The sequence below is a fragment of the Micropterus salmoides genome, unplaced genomic scaffold (genome assembly GCF_014851395.1).
Source record: "Micropterus salmoides isolate LMB-PRFRI ecotype aquatic unplaced genomic scaffold, ASM1485139v1 Ms_hic_scaffold_9, whole genome shotgun sequence".
In the NCBI taxonomy this organism is placed as follows: Eukaryota; Metazoa; Chordata; class Actinopteri; order Centrarchiformes; family Centrarchidae; genus Micropterus; species Micropterus salmoides.
Window position 1 is genome coordinate 4,707,388 of NW_024044681.1, and position 14,678 is coordinate 4,722,065.

The 14,678-nt window shown below is 47.7% G+C and overlaps 2 protein-coding genes across 3 annotated transcripts in view; both read left to right on the forward strand.

Annotated features, from left to right (window-relative positions):
• The window catches only part of LOC119895510 (UPF0606 protein KIAA1549-like), a 252,782-nt gene that overhangs the window by 138,992 nt on the left and 99,112 nt on the right, over positions 1 to 14,678 (forward strand). The gene's annotated exons all lie outside the window — the stretch shown is intronic.
• On the forward strand, positions 3,296 to 10,826 carry LOC119895517 (interferon regulatory factor 6-like). The gene is given in 11 exon segments (XM_038708682.1): positions 3,296 to 3,515; positions 3,759 to 3,908; positions 4,761 to 4,974; positions 5,729 to 5,915; positions 6,855 to 6,880; positions 6,960 to 6,987; positions 7,180 to 7,548; positions 9,063 to 9,452; positions 9,527 to 9,565; positions 9,568 to 9,644; positions 9,831 to 10,826. Coding segments are annotated over 9 exon segments (1,479 nt in total). The 5' UTR covers positions 3,296 to 3,515; positions 3,759 to 3,908; positions 4,761 to 4,800; the 3' UTR covers positions 10,020 to 10,826.

Here is a 14,678-nt window from a genome sequence, read left to right on the forward strand (position 1 = left end):
ATCATCAAACATCTTCATCAGAGACCCTGCAGGAAGACCCAGACATCTCTCTGAGCTGCTTCCTGTCACAGAAAAACCAGAAGGTCCACCTGAGGCCACAGAAACCTACTGTCTGGCTCTACGGAAAACAGGTGTGTCCACTGGTGTGTCCACAGGAGTCCACAGTGATGACATCACAGCCACGCTTCAGAGAGACGACGACACGAAAACAGACCAGTTAAAGGAGACGTTACAGAAGTCAGAGGACACGTAGTGGACAACGTGTGATTGGTCTGTCAGCAGACCAGGAAGAGGACACTGACACTCCTCTCTGCAGCCAATCACAGAGCAGAAACACAATACTCTGACACCTCTCTGCAGCCAATCACAGAGCCTTGGCTGAACAGAGCATCATGTTTACTGTGGTTTTCATGGAGACGGATGTTTTATGATCACAAATAAAAATGTGTGAACATGTTTGTTTCCTGATTCATTTCCTGTCGTCTGCGTAACGAGGCGTCCTCACACTGATCACTGGGTTTAATACTGACCAGGTGATCAACAGGTTCCAGCCTTCCATCAGCGACCAATCAGCAGGAAGGAAGAACTGAAGGAGCTGCAGCTTCCCCTGCTGGCCACAGGGACACATCACCATCTCTGACTCTGAAGAATCAAGAACACTTCAATGTGTAATGTTGTGGTTGTTGTGGTGGTTGTGGTGGTGGTGGTGGTTGTGGTTGTGGTGGTGGTGGTTGTGGTGGTTGTTGTGGTGGTTGTGGTGGTGGTTGCGGTGGTGGTGGTGGTTGTGGTTGTGGTGGTGGTGGTGGTTGTTCAAGTTCAAGTTCAGTTTATTTATATAGCACGTTTTATAGCAGCCACTGGCTGACCAAAGTGCTTTACAGAACTACAGAATTAAAAGACAATAATACTATGCATAACAGCACAGCATAGAAAAGTACAGCAAAGTTAAGAATAGCATTAAACAGGAGTAGCCAAAGCAGTATCAGACTCATCAACAATAAAAATAAAAACAGAAATGCCAGTATCAGACTTAGAAAAAACAGCATCATACTCCAAGGAGAGAAAAATTAAAAACAATTATATATATCTATCTATCTCTATATATAGATATATAGATATATATCTATCTCTCTATCTATCTCTCTCTCTCTCTCTCTCTCTCTCTCTCTCTATCTAGATAGATAGATATAGATAGATATCAATATCTATATCTATATATATCTATATATCTATATCTATATATCTATATATAGATATCTATATATATATATATAACTATAAACACCCTTATTTATAGGCCAAGGAAAACAAGTGCGTTTTTAAAAGTGACTTAAAAGAGGTCACAGAAGTCTGCAGTGAGGGACTAATAATAGATTCTTTAATGATGGAGTATATGGTTGAAGCAGTTCAGATAGGTAGCACGGTGCTTGGTTGCATAGAGATTTGTACAGAAATAACAGGATTTTAAAATCAATTCTGAAATTAATGGGCAACCAATGAAGAGACCTCAGAATTGGGGTGATATGGTCACTTTTCCGACTATTTGGGAGGAATCTTGCGGCGGCATTTTGCACCAATTGCAGACGAGCAGTTTGAGTTTTCGAAATATATCGCAGTAAAGTGAATTGCAGTAATCTACACGTGTGTTGATAAAAGCATGAACAGCCATCTCAAGAGTTTTAGGATTAAGAAAAGGTTTGACTTTTGACAACAGACGCAGTTGATAAAAACTAGAGCTTATTACGGAGGAGATTTGTTTATCAGAATTTAAAGACTCATCCAGTAGAACGCCCAGGTTCCGTACACTTGAAGATCTAAAAGCTGATAGTCTGCCTAGGTCGAAGGTGGCAGCCTGGGGATTAACAGTGGACCCGAAAACAATGATCTCTGTTTTGTTTTCATTTAAAAATAAAAAATTTTGGTCCAGCCAAAATTTTACTTCATCTAGACAACCTAATAATGATGAAAGGGCAGAGGGATCATTTCTCTTGAGTGGAACATACATTTGAGTGTCGTCTGCATAACAGTGAAAAGATACCCCATGTCTTCTTAGAATGGTGCCCAGTGGTAACATGTATAGGGAGAAAAGAGAAGGCGCTAAGATAGATCCTTGAGGAAGGACACAGGTTAGATGCGCAACAGAAGAGGAGCAATTTCCTAACTTTACTCTGAAAGTACGACCCGAGAGATAAGACTGGAACCACTGGAGGACGATACCTTTTAGCCCCACATCATACTCTAATCTGGATATCAGGATAGAGTGGTCGATCGTATCAAAAGCTGCTGATAGATCCAGAAGAACAAGAGCCACAGAGTCACCAGTGTCCGTGGAACAATAGATGTCATTTAAAACTCTCAACAGGGCAGATTCAGTACTGTGAGCAGACTTAAAACCAGACTGAAATTTTTCAGAAATATCATTGCATTTTAGAAAGAGCTGGAGTTGGTCAAAAACAACTTTTTCTAACACCTTCGAAACAAAAGGCAATACAGAGATAGGATGGAAGTTATTTAACACAGCAGGATCCAGTGACGGCTTCTTGAGTAGTGGAGTGACAGTGACCTCCTTAAGGGCAGCAGGGATGGAGCCGGTAAGGAAGCACTTATTAACAAAGGACACCAATCCTGGCCCTACTGAATCAACAATTAATTTAAGAAACTTAGGAGAGATGATGTCAAGAGAGCAGTACGAAGGTTTCATCTTGGCGATAATTTCTTTGAGTAGGTTCAGGGTGATTGACTCAAAAGCATCCCAGGTAACAGAATTCATCAACTGACTAGAGTGTTCCGTGTGGGAGCGGCTGGCATTGCATCTCAAGTTAGATATTTTGTCAATAAAAAAATCTCAAGAAACTTATATATATATATATATATATATATATATATATATATATATATATACACACACACACACACACATATATATGTCTGTGTATTTAGATCTATCTATATAGACTTTAGATGTATTATAAGCAGAAACAGGGTGCAGCTTCCTGTGTGCAGCGGAAGGAAGGGGAGGAGCCTGAGCTACTTCTGTAAAAATAAATGACACCAGAAGGATTCACTGATTCTCACATCCTGTTTTCACTCACGTTTAAAACTTTAGCTTTAAATTCCAGTAAATAAAAAGCTGAGGTATTAAACAACGACAGCAGCCTGATATATTTCTCTTGTGTGTACTTTGTGTGTACTTTGTGTGTACTTTGTGTGTGCTATTGTTGCTCTTTAAGTATACTTTTATTTTGTAACTGAGCGACTGAAGCTTTTATTTTGTTTCCTAACAGGAAGTCGTAGGTCTCGTTGCGTCACGCGGACTCGGGTCTGATCTGAGTTCCGGTTCAGTCTGAAGTTTGTGAGCAGCTCGTTTCTGACGGCGGGTGTTGCTTTGTTTGTTTGTTTGTTTGTTTGTTGACGTCACTGTGACGCTGCGGACGGTTAAACCCGGAAACCGCGGCTGTTTAACGACCTACGGAGCGGAGAGTCACCGGCAGGACCGGGACCCGAACCAGGAACAGGTGAGTCCATCATTCAAATCCCGCAAACGTACACGTTAGTCCTGAACAACAAGCTGAAGCTGATCCCTGATCAGACTCTAGACCTGGTCTCACTAATCTCAGACCTGGTCTCACTAATCTCAGACCTGGTCTCACTAATCTCAGACCTGGTCCCGTGACTGTGACTCACTGACTTCCCAAAACCTTTAAGGAACAAAAACATGTTTATCAAGCTGCTTCATCCTTGACCCCCCCTCTCCCCAGCAGGTGAAGAGGAGCTGATCCAGATCCGGTCCAGGATCATCTGGTTACCTTTATAAACACACTCCTTGTTCCACAACGAACACACCTGGACCCTGGACTGCTGGTTCTGTCCTCTGGTCTCTCCTGTTTTAACTCCTCCCCCGCTCACAGGTATGTCTGATTCACCCCTCTGATTGGCTGCCTGCAGAGGTCAGCAGGTATTGACCCAGACTTTTATTTTGTTATTGGCCCTGCTTTTATTGTGAAAGGGGCTGTATTTATAGGCCACTCAGCTTCAGTCTGAAGGCGCCTCTCACGTCTCTCACTGCATCCTCTGTAGCTGATGAAACATTACAGGTTGCTGCTCGCAGGATCGTTTCTTCTGGCACGATGCTGATATTATTTTGTTATTGATGGACCCAGAATATGATGCTGATGTCAGGGGAATTCAGGGAAACTGAAAAGATGTAACTCATATCTAAGTCTACCTTAGCTCCGTTTCCGTGTCACACTTTATTTGCAGATCACATCGTCACCGATCGATCGCTGCGTTACCGTCGTCTGTTTGGACTAAACTGGGGAACGAGCACGATCACTGAGGGAAAACGGGTTTCTTGCCGACAGGCATAATAAAAGCTGACGGGAGAAAGAAAAGAATCTAAAACAGGCTAAATGAAGAAAGTTGTGTGGGGTTTTGTTGGTCAGACCTACAGTGAACTCAGATTTTAACTAGACGGTGAATCAACAAATCAAATATAGCCGAACACTTCGCAGCGATGCACTGGACTTTAATGTTTCTGTCCTGATGTCCAATCAACAACGGCTACCCAATAAGTGGGCGTGTCTGTCAGGAGAAGACTTCCGCGAAGGCGCCGGTGTATCCTCGCTCCTCGCAGCTTTGGGACGGCCTGCAAGATGGCGGAGCGAAACAGCTTCCGGTTCAAGCGAGGAAACGACCAATAAGATTTGAGAAGCACCTTGAGAGTCTGAATCCTGACCCTGTACTCCTCCTGTCCCCCCCAGAGCTCCCAGTCCCCTCCGGGCCCCACCAGGACCCACAGCCATGAGCGTCCAGACCCGGAGGATCCGCCTGAAGCCCTGGTTGTTGGCTCAGGTGAACAGCGGCAGGTATCCCGGTCTACAGTGGCTCAGTGCAGAACACAGACTCTTCCAGATCCCCTGGAGACACGCCACGCGCCACACGCCCGCGTCAGACGAGGAAAACACCATCTTCAAGGTGAGGTTCACCCTGACACACCTGACCTCCGACCTTTATCCTACACAAGTGAAAAATGGGTCACGAGGTTAGCTTCATGTTAGCTTAGCTTCACTTTAGCTTAGCTTGTGAATGTGTGACCGGTGTCGCGTCTCAGCGGCTATCAGGTGAAGGTCGAAGCAGAACGGCGTGTGAAATAGAGACGTGAACCCTTCAGAGTCCGGCCGCCTCTCTGAAGAGGCTCTGACCACTTCAGCAGAACTGTCCACCACTTCCTGTTTGAGCCTCTGGTCTGATTGGCTCCTCACTGCTGATGATGTCACTTCCTCCTTTGCTGGTCACTGCTTCTACTTTTGTGTCTGTGCTCTGACACGTGTTCAGCATGAAGTGAGGACGCCGACTGTTTCGCTCTGTGTGAAACTGAAACACTTCCTGTCATGTGACTGCATCACCTCAAAGAGCAACATCAGTGAAATCAGCAGCAGCTGCTGGTTAGCTTAGCTTAGCTTAGCATAAAGCCCTAAAGCTCCCCTGTGAACACGTCTGCTTTAAAGTGAGCACGTGGCGTTTGTTCCTGTTCGTGGTTATAAAAACTCACATAGTGTTACTCCGCCCGTCCAGCAGAGGGTGGAGCGGCTGCTGGTTTCACTTGATGGTGAACTGCTAATTCAGTGGTGTGAGGAACACACCTGACTGACATTTCCACGAGAGTATTTCCAACAGACTGTTGCTTTAAATGTGCTGTCGGTAGTTAACCCTGCTCTTTGTCTTGCAGGCGTGGGCTCTGGAGACGGGTAAGTATCAGGAAGGCGTGGATGAACCCGACCCTGCGAAGTGGAAAGCGAACCTTCGCTGCGCTCTGAACAAAAGCAGAGAGTTCCAGCTGAAATACGACGGCACCAAAGAGACGCCGGTCCAACCGTACAAGATCTACGAGGTCTGTGAGCAGCCCGCCAACACAGGTGAGGACGCTCGCACACGTGTACAGGAAGTAGACGTCGCTCTGATCTAAGCACCTGCGTAGTTCACTTCGTAGTACTCTGTGGTACTCGCACAGAGGCCCTCCTCAGGATCCAAACGTCTTTCTAAAACCTTTGTTGTCTCACCAGCTCAGTTCAGCTCGTGGTCTTCATCTTACTGAGTACCAAACACTTCCCCAGGACCCTGATGAAGACGACGCTGTTCTTAGTTAAAACACGTGCTCGCTGTTTCACTGGCTGACTCTATTCCTGCTGAATCATCAGACCAGGGTTCTGGACTCTGAACCAGGATTTGGGGGGGCGGGTACACTGCGGGTCACCATCAGGGCTCATTACTCTGTTTTATCTACTGAAGTGTTTGTGCAGCGCTTCTCACACAAGCCGACCGGGTTTCATCGTCAGGTCAGCGGGTGTATTTAAATGCCGACCGGCGCCGAGACGACCGCGCTGAGGAGAAGAATAAGAAATAAGAAACCAGGACCTCGCTGGCCGCCTGCTGGACGCCGCCTCTTCTTCTTCTTTCCTGTCAGAGATACGGAGCAGAACCCGGTGGGGTTCCGCCTGGTTTTTCTGTGGGAAACAGGAAACAGCGTCGCCGAGCTGACGTCACGCTAAAAAACTGCTCGGCGCCGCAGATGAAGCTCGATTCTGTTAAATCTTTGTTCCGGGGTCACTGTGATCAAACGAACCGGCGCTCGTTAGTTCACGTGTCTCTAAGTTTGTCAGACTGATGCAGCTGATCATCACACACTGTAGCCAGCGTTAGCGTTAGCACCGCTGCTAGCTGCGCGTGTCAGAGGTGAAAACTAACGAGCTGCAGACAAACTGCGCTTTATTCTGATATAATATTAATAAGATGTGGAGGAGTTGGGTGAAGAAAGATCACTTCTGCTTGTCCCTGATGTGCGTTTTGTGTTTCAGATGGTGGTGAAGATGATGAAGAGGAGGTGAGGAGTGAAACGTGTAAATGACGTGTAGTTTGGTCACCTGACTTTCTGACGCAACAACTGTCTGTTTTATCCTCAGATGCCGAACCTGATGGAGCTCACCATCAGTAAGTAGAGACTTTCTCTCCCAGGAGGACCTGCAGTACCTGGACCTGAGGGAGTAGACTTACCTTTTTAAAGTCTCCAGGATACATCGTCTCTTGTTTTAAAGTTGTAAAAATAGCTGCTTTTTCTTGTCCACTTGCTGCTGTGATGTGACACAAATGAATCTGATCGTGACTCTGATGATGTCTCCTCAGACCCCAGGACCAGTGAGACCCCGTCCTTCAGCTCCTTCCCAGCTCACGCAGAGGTGAATCAGTTCAGTCTGTCCACCAACGGGACGTTTGGACCTCCACATGTGATCCCGGTACCGCTCGTCCCAGACAGAGTCGTCCCCATGCCCTCTGATCTCCTGGCTCGGGGTCAGATGGTGGATCAGGGGAGCTTCGTCCATCCGGGCGGACTCTCTAATGGACCCCAGGACCTGGATTCTCTGCCCCCACCGGCTGCTTCTGCTCCCCCCGTGTCAGCCCTGATGGAGACCGGCGGCATGGGGGATGTAGAGAACCAGGGGGACCCTCAGAACCACCAACCCTGCAAATACGACCTGCTGAGCAGCGTCCCATGTGAGTACGACCCCGTCCTCTGAGACAGAGCTGCAGGGTTTAAGATGTTCTGGTGGTTTAAAGGATAAAATGCTCCTTATTGAGCCCTGTCAGGGAAATCCAGACCGGCCCAGCAGCTCAGGGGAAACAAGAAAGAACCACATCTGTGTGTCCAGTACATCTTTGTGGGACCAGACGGGCTGGATAGGTCCACATTTTTCATTGATACTGACTTGTTCAGATTCAGGATTCATGTGGAGTCTATCCTGGTCCTGGATCAGTTGACCAACTCTTCTGCCTTGCAGGGATCTTGGGAGTTGGTTCATCCACTGTTTTGTGGACTTGGAGAAGGTTTACCTGGGGTGCTGTGGGAGTACGGGGTCCAGGACTGAGCCAGTCGGTCCTTGTAGCACGTTGTTCGCCTCATCTCTGATGCAGAACCCGAGTTCTGACCCAGTAAGACCTGCAGCAGCTGTTGAAATGAGTCCTCAACCCTCTCCTAGTCCACTAGGGCGGCTGTGACTCAGGAGGTAAAGCGGGTTGGCCGTTAATCGGAAGGTCGGCGGTTCAATCCCTGGCCCCCCTGGTTGCGTGTCGAAGTGTCCTTGGGCAAGATACTGAACCCCGATTTGCCCCTGGCGGCTATTCCGCCAGTGTATGAATGTGTGTGACTGGTGAATGCAGATTAGTGTAAAAGCGCTTTGAGTGGTCGAAAAGACTAGAAAGGCGCTATACAAGTACGGAGCATTTACATTTACACTTCTGTCATTCCTGTGATGTTGAGGTTTGATGGTGATGTGAGAGACGCGCTGCCCGTCCTGGTTTATAGAGTCCTGTAGCTCACGGCAGCTCCCCTCCTGACACCAGGTGCAGTTCGGTTCTTGTGGCGACGGTGAAGACGACTGTTGGGTGACAGAACAGAGGCCGGTTACTCGGCAACACGTCAGATGTTTTTAAGCCTGGTTTAGGGAGACCGGGAAACTGCTAGCCTACCCTCACCGGGCTGGAGGTTCAGGGAACTGGACTTAAAGCAGGACGCGTGGCAGGTGGTCCAGCTTATCGTCTGCTCATCTTCAGGTCCCTCGTGTTACTTGGTTTAATGCTCAGACTGCACATCACCGCAGCTCTTGAACATTTTAGTTTCTGAGTGAAGCGTCTCACTTCTGTAAAATCTTTGTTGGGAGCTGCACATGCTCAGTAGCAAGGTAACGACGTCGTCTTGTCACTGTGCTGCACTTGACTCCCGGCTCCTCTCCAGGTGTTGTCTCTGGCTCCGTCTGATTAACACCTGGATCAACTCGTTTATATGTCCTCGAGTTGCTTCACCTGGACGTCACGCCCACAGTGAAGGTGTGGTGAACGGTGGAACAGGTTCTGTGGTGAAACGTGATCCAGATCCATGTTTCACTCTGAGCAGGCTGGATTTTTGACATGCTCATTTATACTTTCCTGTGGCACCATTTTGATTTTCCTGGTCCTGGTCCTGGTCCCCTACTAACAGTCCTCTCTCTGTCTCTCTCTGTCTCTCGGCGTAGTAACAGATCTGGACCTGAAGTTCCAGTACCGGGGCCGGACCACGGGCTCTCTGACTGTCAGTAACCCTCAGGGCTGCCGTTTGTACTACGGACACCTGGAGCCGACCCCGGAGCAGGTGGAGCTGTTCGGACCAGTCACCCTGCAGCAGGTCTTGTTCCCGGGGACGTCTGAGATCCAGAACCAGAAGCAGCGGTTCTACACAGAGGCCCTGCTGGACGTGATGGACCGCGGTCTGATCCTGGAGATCTGGGAGCAGGACATCTACGCCATCCGCCTTTGTCAGTGTAAGGTGTTCTGGTCCGGACCGGGCATGCCTGAACAGGGTCTACCAAACCCCATGGAGAGGGAGAAGAAGATCAAAGTGTTTAGCCTCAACGAGTTCCTGCAAGGTGACGAGTAGCTGCAGGCGGGAAGTCCAGAACCATGTGAGCCGCTTGCTAACCAAACCGTCTTCTGTCCACAGGACTGATCCTGTTCCAGAGGGGGGAAGCTCAGAACCCTCCCCCTTCGAGATCTACTTCTGTTTCGGGGAGGACTGGCCCGACAAGAAACCCAAAGAGAAAAAACTCATCATCGTGCAGGTCTGTTCACGTGGCGTCAACACTCATAGCCCCGCCCACTGTGACGTCTCCCTGTTACAATGTATCATAGAGAGAATCACTCATCCAGCTGACACTTCTATCCAAAGCAACGTACAGCTGATATATCTGTCAGAGGTCCTCCCCTGGTTCTGGTTCTGGCTGTGACCTGGTTTTGGTTTTCCTCAGGTGGTTCCTGTGGTGGCTCGAATCCTGACGGAGATGTTCTCTGGAGAACTCAGCTGGTCCACAGATAGCATCCGGCTGCAGATCTCAAACCCTGATGTAAAGGACCAGACGGTGGAGCAGTTCAAGGAGCTGCAGAGGCTCCTGCAGAGCCAACAGATCCAGGGGCCCTGGACCCCCAACATACCCTGAACACCAGGACGGCTGTCCTGCCTCATCATCATCACCACCAGCTCAGGACTCAGACCAGCACAGTTCCAGTCCTCTCCAGGTGTTTCAACACTGAAACGATCCTCTAACGGACCTTTACCCTGGACTCTACAGCCCTGATGAGTCCAGAACCTTTAACAGAACATGTAAAGATTCTTTTCAGCATCGGCTCAAACTCAAACAAACAGGACAGCAGTTTTTTCTTTGTAGCTCATTTTAAGAGAAGTGAAAATGAATCCAACGGCTGCAGGGCGCTCCGCCCCGAGTCCGCCGCGACGGCTGCAGGGCGCTCCGCCCCGAGTCCGCCGCGACGGCTGCAGGGCGCTCCGCCCCGAGTCCGCCGCGACGGCTGCAGGGCGCTCCGCCCCGTGTCCGCCGCGACGGCTGCAGGGCGCTCCGCCCCGAGTCCGCCGCGACGGCTGCAGGGCGGGCGGTCCGTCTTGTGTTCGCACCGACCCCCTTCAGACCTGGACTGCACTGTAAAAGATTGAGGTTACACGGATCACGTGGGTGTCTTCGTCCTGAAGGTTGGCTGCAGGTTTAATGTTCCGTTTTGTTTGACAGCCCTTCATGAGCGCTCGGACGTTCCCGATGTCTCGGACTTTGGAAGACCTCCACGTGATCCGTCTAACTCTGCTGAAGCCTGATGTTGGCTTGTTGGATTAAATCAGATTGTAAAACCCAAATCTGTCCGTTAACCTGTGACACGTTCAGTGACCACGAACACGTCGCTGTTTCAAACTGTTGTAGATCATTTCAATAAACTCTGCTGCAGTGTTCTTTCTTACAGCACCGTGTTTTTCCTTCTTTGTTTCCTAAGTAAACTGGAAGTCTGTGAAGGACAGAGTCCACCACAGACCACAGTAACGTCCACACTGACTAGCTGCTGATGTTCTCCTGTATTTATGATCCAGAAGGTGAAACCCGGCGACTCCATCAGGAAAAATTCAAGATTCCATTTGTGACGAGAAGTCGATCGATACAAAATGTTTTACTGTTTGTGTTTTTCGCTTTTCACTCAGGTTTCAGGCTGAAAACGGACTTTTAATAAACCGATCAGAATATTTATAGATGATGGAAATAATCAGTAGCTGCGCCTCTACAGAAAGAATCTGACCAAGATGTCAGATTATTTCCTCTGGAGGTCTGACAGAGCTTCCCTGTAGCGCCCCCCTCAGGGCAGACTACACGTTTAACGTCCTGCGTCGGTCTGGATCAATGATGATCAGGTTTTAAATGCTTTCTGTCCACGACGGATCAGAGCGGGTTCAGGTCTGAGGATCAAGTGAGTCCAGAACCCCCAGCAGACGGGGTCTCCCCAAGCTGAGTGGGAACACAAAGGGCTGTTACTGTGACATCACCTGTTTCAGGTTACCGGACGGTCAGATCCGGTTTCCTGCAGGTGTTCTTCAGGATTCAGGTTTTAAACTAGACCAGTGTGGAACGCTGCTGGTTGATGATTGGCTGCAGGATATTTCTGGGTGGGACTATGAGGGTCCACTCCAGGAAAAGAGTCAGCTGGTTAAAATGTTCTGTTGTTCTGGGTCAGAGATGAGGAATAAATGAATAACTGAGTCTACATCAGTTCTACTTGATCAAGACGAGCCTTCCGCTGCTGGCACACGTCTTCATATCAGTGGTTCTCAAAGTGGGGTCCTCCAGGGTCAAGAAGAGGAATTAGTTATTTTCTCTGTAATTCATCAATAACGCAGTGACAGAACAGTTACATAATCTTGTAATTAAACCTAAAGTCCCGTCTGATGGGGGTCTAGTGGCTCCGGGGTCTGACCTGTGTCAGGGTAGGGGTCCTGAAACATGTGAGGAGACTTGAGACTTAAATAATGATGAAGATGAAAAGTGTTCCACCTTCATCACCAGAGAACTGAGACACGAGCTGGTCCTCGAGACCACGGAGGACGTGTTGGTGAAGAACCAGCAGAGTCCATCTTCACCCGAGAGTCATCAGCCCTGACCCCTGACCCCTGACCCCCCTCCTCCCCGTCTGCTGGATGGATCTCTTTCTTACCTGGATGCTTTTTAACCGTCCGACATGTTCTCAGCTGCGTCCTGCAGAGTTCTCCATCGACCACAGGGGGCAGCAGTCAGCCTGGTCCCCTCTGGACATTAAAGCGCCAGCTAAACCTCTCAGTACCTGGGTAGTTGACAAATACGCAGTAAAAAAAACATTTTCTTCTAAAACAGCATTTTTAAAGAAAAAGAACATTTATGTTTTGTCAAATCTGAGCTTTTAGAAAATATAAGGGGTTATTATTATTATTATTATTATTATTATGATTTTGGCTGAACTGCGCTGTAAATGTGTCCGATGGTGTCTTTATACAAACATGAAAAAGATTCATCTTAACTGTAAGACACTGTTTTCATATCCTGTTTTATTAGAAATGAAATTTTTAATAAAACTATTTTCCCCCTGAACTGGACCGTTTCAGTAAAAGTGAGTTAGACTTTGATGTCGTCCTTTCAAAACTGTTGAAAGTTATACAAATCAAACACTAAATCATTTCATACTATCAGTTTACTTCCTTGGTTGTTCTCTCAGGACCTCCCTGTTCATTTCCTCTCTATACTTCCGTGTCCTCTCTCCCAAACATTTCTCTCCCTCAGTTCTTCCTTTCTAAAATTTCATATTACTTATTTTCATGACACTTTACACCAGTACACATTTTCTGCAAAAACAGCTGAAAATATTTTTTACTGTAATTTTTAGTAAAACTCTAAAACACTAAAATGGACCAAAAGAAAACAAGGGAGTGAAACAAATCTTGATTAATCATTTAACATGCGTTTTAAAGAGACCTGTCCTCTGGTGTGACTGTCCAGAGGACGTTTCAGCCTTTTCGTGCCAGTTAACGACCATGCTACACCAAGCCAATCTGCCATTAGCAGTTAGCAGCACACATTAGCTCTAGTTTCTGTAATTATGTACTTTAACAAACAGTTTTGTATATTAAAAAATAATTTAGGGCCGTCACACCAAAGGAAAAAAACACGTAACACTTTTATACTGGTTCGGAAAAAGCTAAATATTTGAACAGTTCTGAGAGAAAAGCTTCGGTCACATGGTCTTTCAGCTAAATAAAGCTGACTGTTGAAACGAAGACATGGCGTCGCACCAGAGGACGTGGCAACCATGGAGAAAATACGTTTTCAGAAATATGGATGAACTAAATTATTTCCATTCACTAAAACTGACACTTGTAACATTCTGCCTGAGCTATTTAGCAACATCTTTATGTGTGTCGTCATTTTATTTTATAAAAGTTGTAATTTATTGAACCATGCTTGAGACACCAAAAGACATTTTTGTGATTTGGCTCAAATGTAAGAAATCTGATTACAAAGCTGTTTTTACAACAACAGGTCCTGGAAAACAAACAAAGCTTTAACCGTTTACTGCACTTTAAATCGTCCTTTTTATTACTTTTACCTTCTGTGACAGTGAAATTGTCATGTCACGTTAACAACCCATCTGAGGTTTGAACCTGGCATCTGTCGGTGAAGCGGTAGAGACGCGTTTCACCCAGAGCCATGTAGAGACCTCCGTGATCCACCACCGGTGTAAAAACCAGCTTTACTGTAACCTTCAGTCTGAGTTAATGTGCTCTGCAGCGGAGAGGACTACGGCAGCCTGAGGCGGACAAACGTATGGAAAGTCTGTTCAGTCAGAAACACAGACGAGGACGTCGCTGCTCTGACATGTCGGACCTGGAAACCTGACATTTACTCGGCCTACAGAACCCTCACTGTCTCAACTACTGCTGAGACAATCCCGGCTCCTCCAGGCTGCATGTCCAAGTGTCCTTGGGCAAGATACTGAACCCCGAACTGCCCCTGGCGGCTGTTCCGCCAGTGAATGAATGTGTGTTAGTTTCTGTTTGAGCTCTTAGGCTCAGTGAGAGAGCTCACCTGGACCTCACCTGGAGCTGGAGCCCACCACCTGGACCTCACCCGGAGCTGGAGACCACCTTTAAACAAGGTTCACCTGGAGCTGGAACCCACCTTTAGATAGAGCTCACCTGGAGCTGGAGACCACCTTTAAACAAGGTTCACCCGGAGCTGGAGACCACCTTTAAACAAGGTTCACCTGGAGCTGGAACCCACCTTTAGATAGAGCTCACCTGGAGCTGGAGACCACCTTTAAACAAGGTTCACCTGGAGCTGGAACCCACCTTTAGATAGAGCTCACCTGGAGCTGGAGACCACCTTTAAACAAGGTTCACCCGGAGCTGGAGACCACCTTTAAACAAGGTTCACCTGGAGCTGGAACCCACCTTTAGATAGAGCTCACCTGGAGCTGGAGACCACCTTTAAACAAGGTTCACCTGTATCTCACCTGGAGCTGGAGACCATCTTTAGACAAGGTTCACCTGGAGCTCACCTGGAGTTGGAGACCACCTTTAGACAAGGTTCACCTGGAGCTGGAGACCACCTTTAAACAAGGTTCACCTGGAGCTGGAGACCACCTTTAAACAAGGTTCACCTGTATCTCACCTGGAGCTGGAGACCACCTTTAGACAAGGTTCACCTGGAGCTCACCTGGAGCTGGAGACCACCTTTAGACAAGGTTCACCTGGAGCTGGAGACCACCTTTAGATAGAGCTCACCTGGAGCTGGAGACCA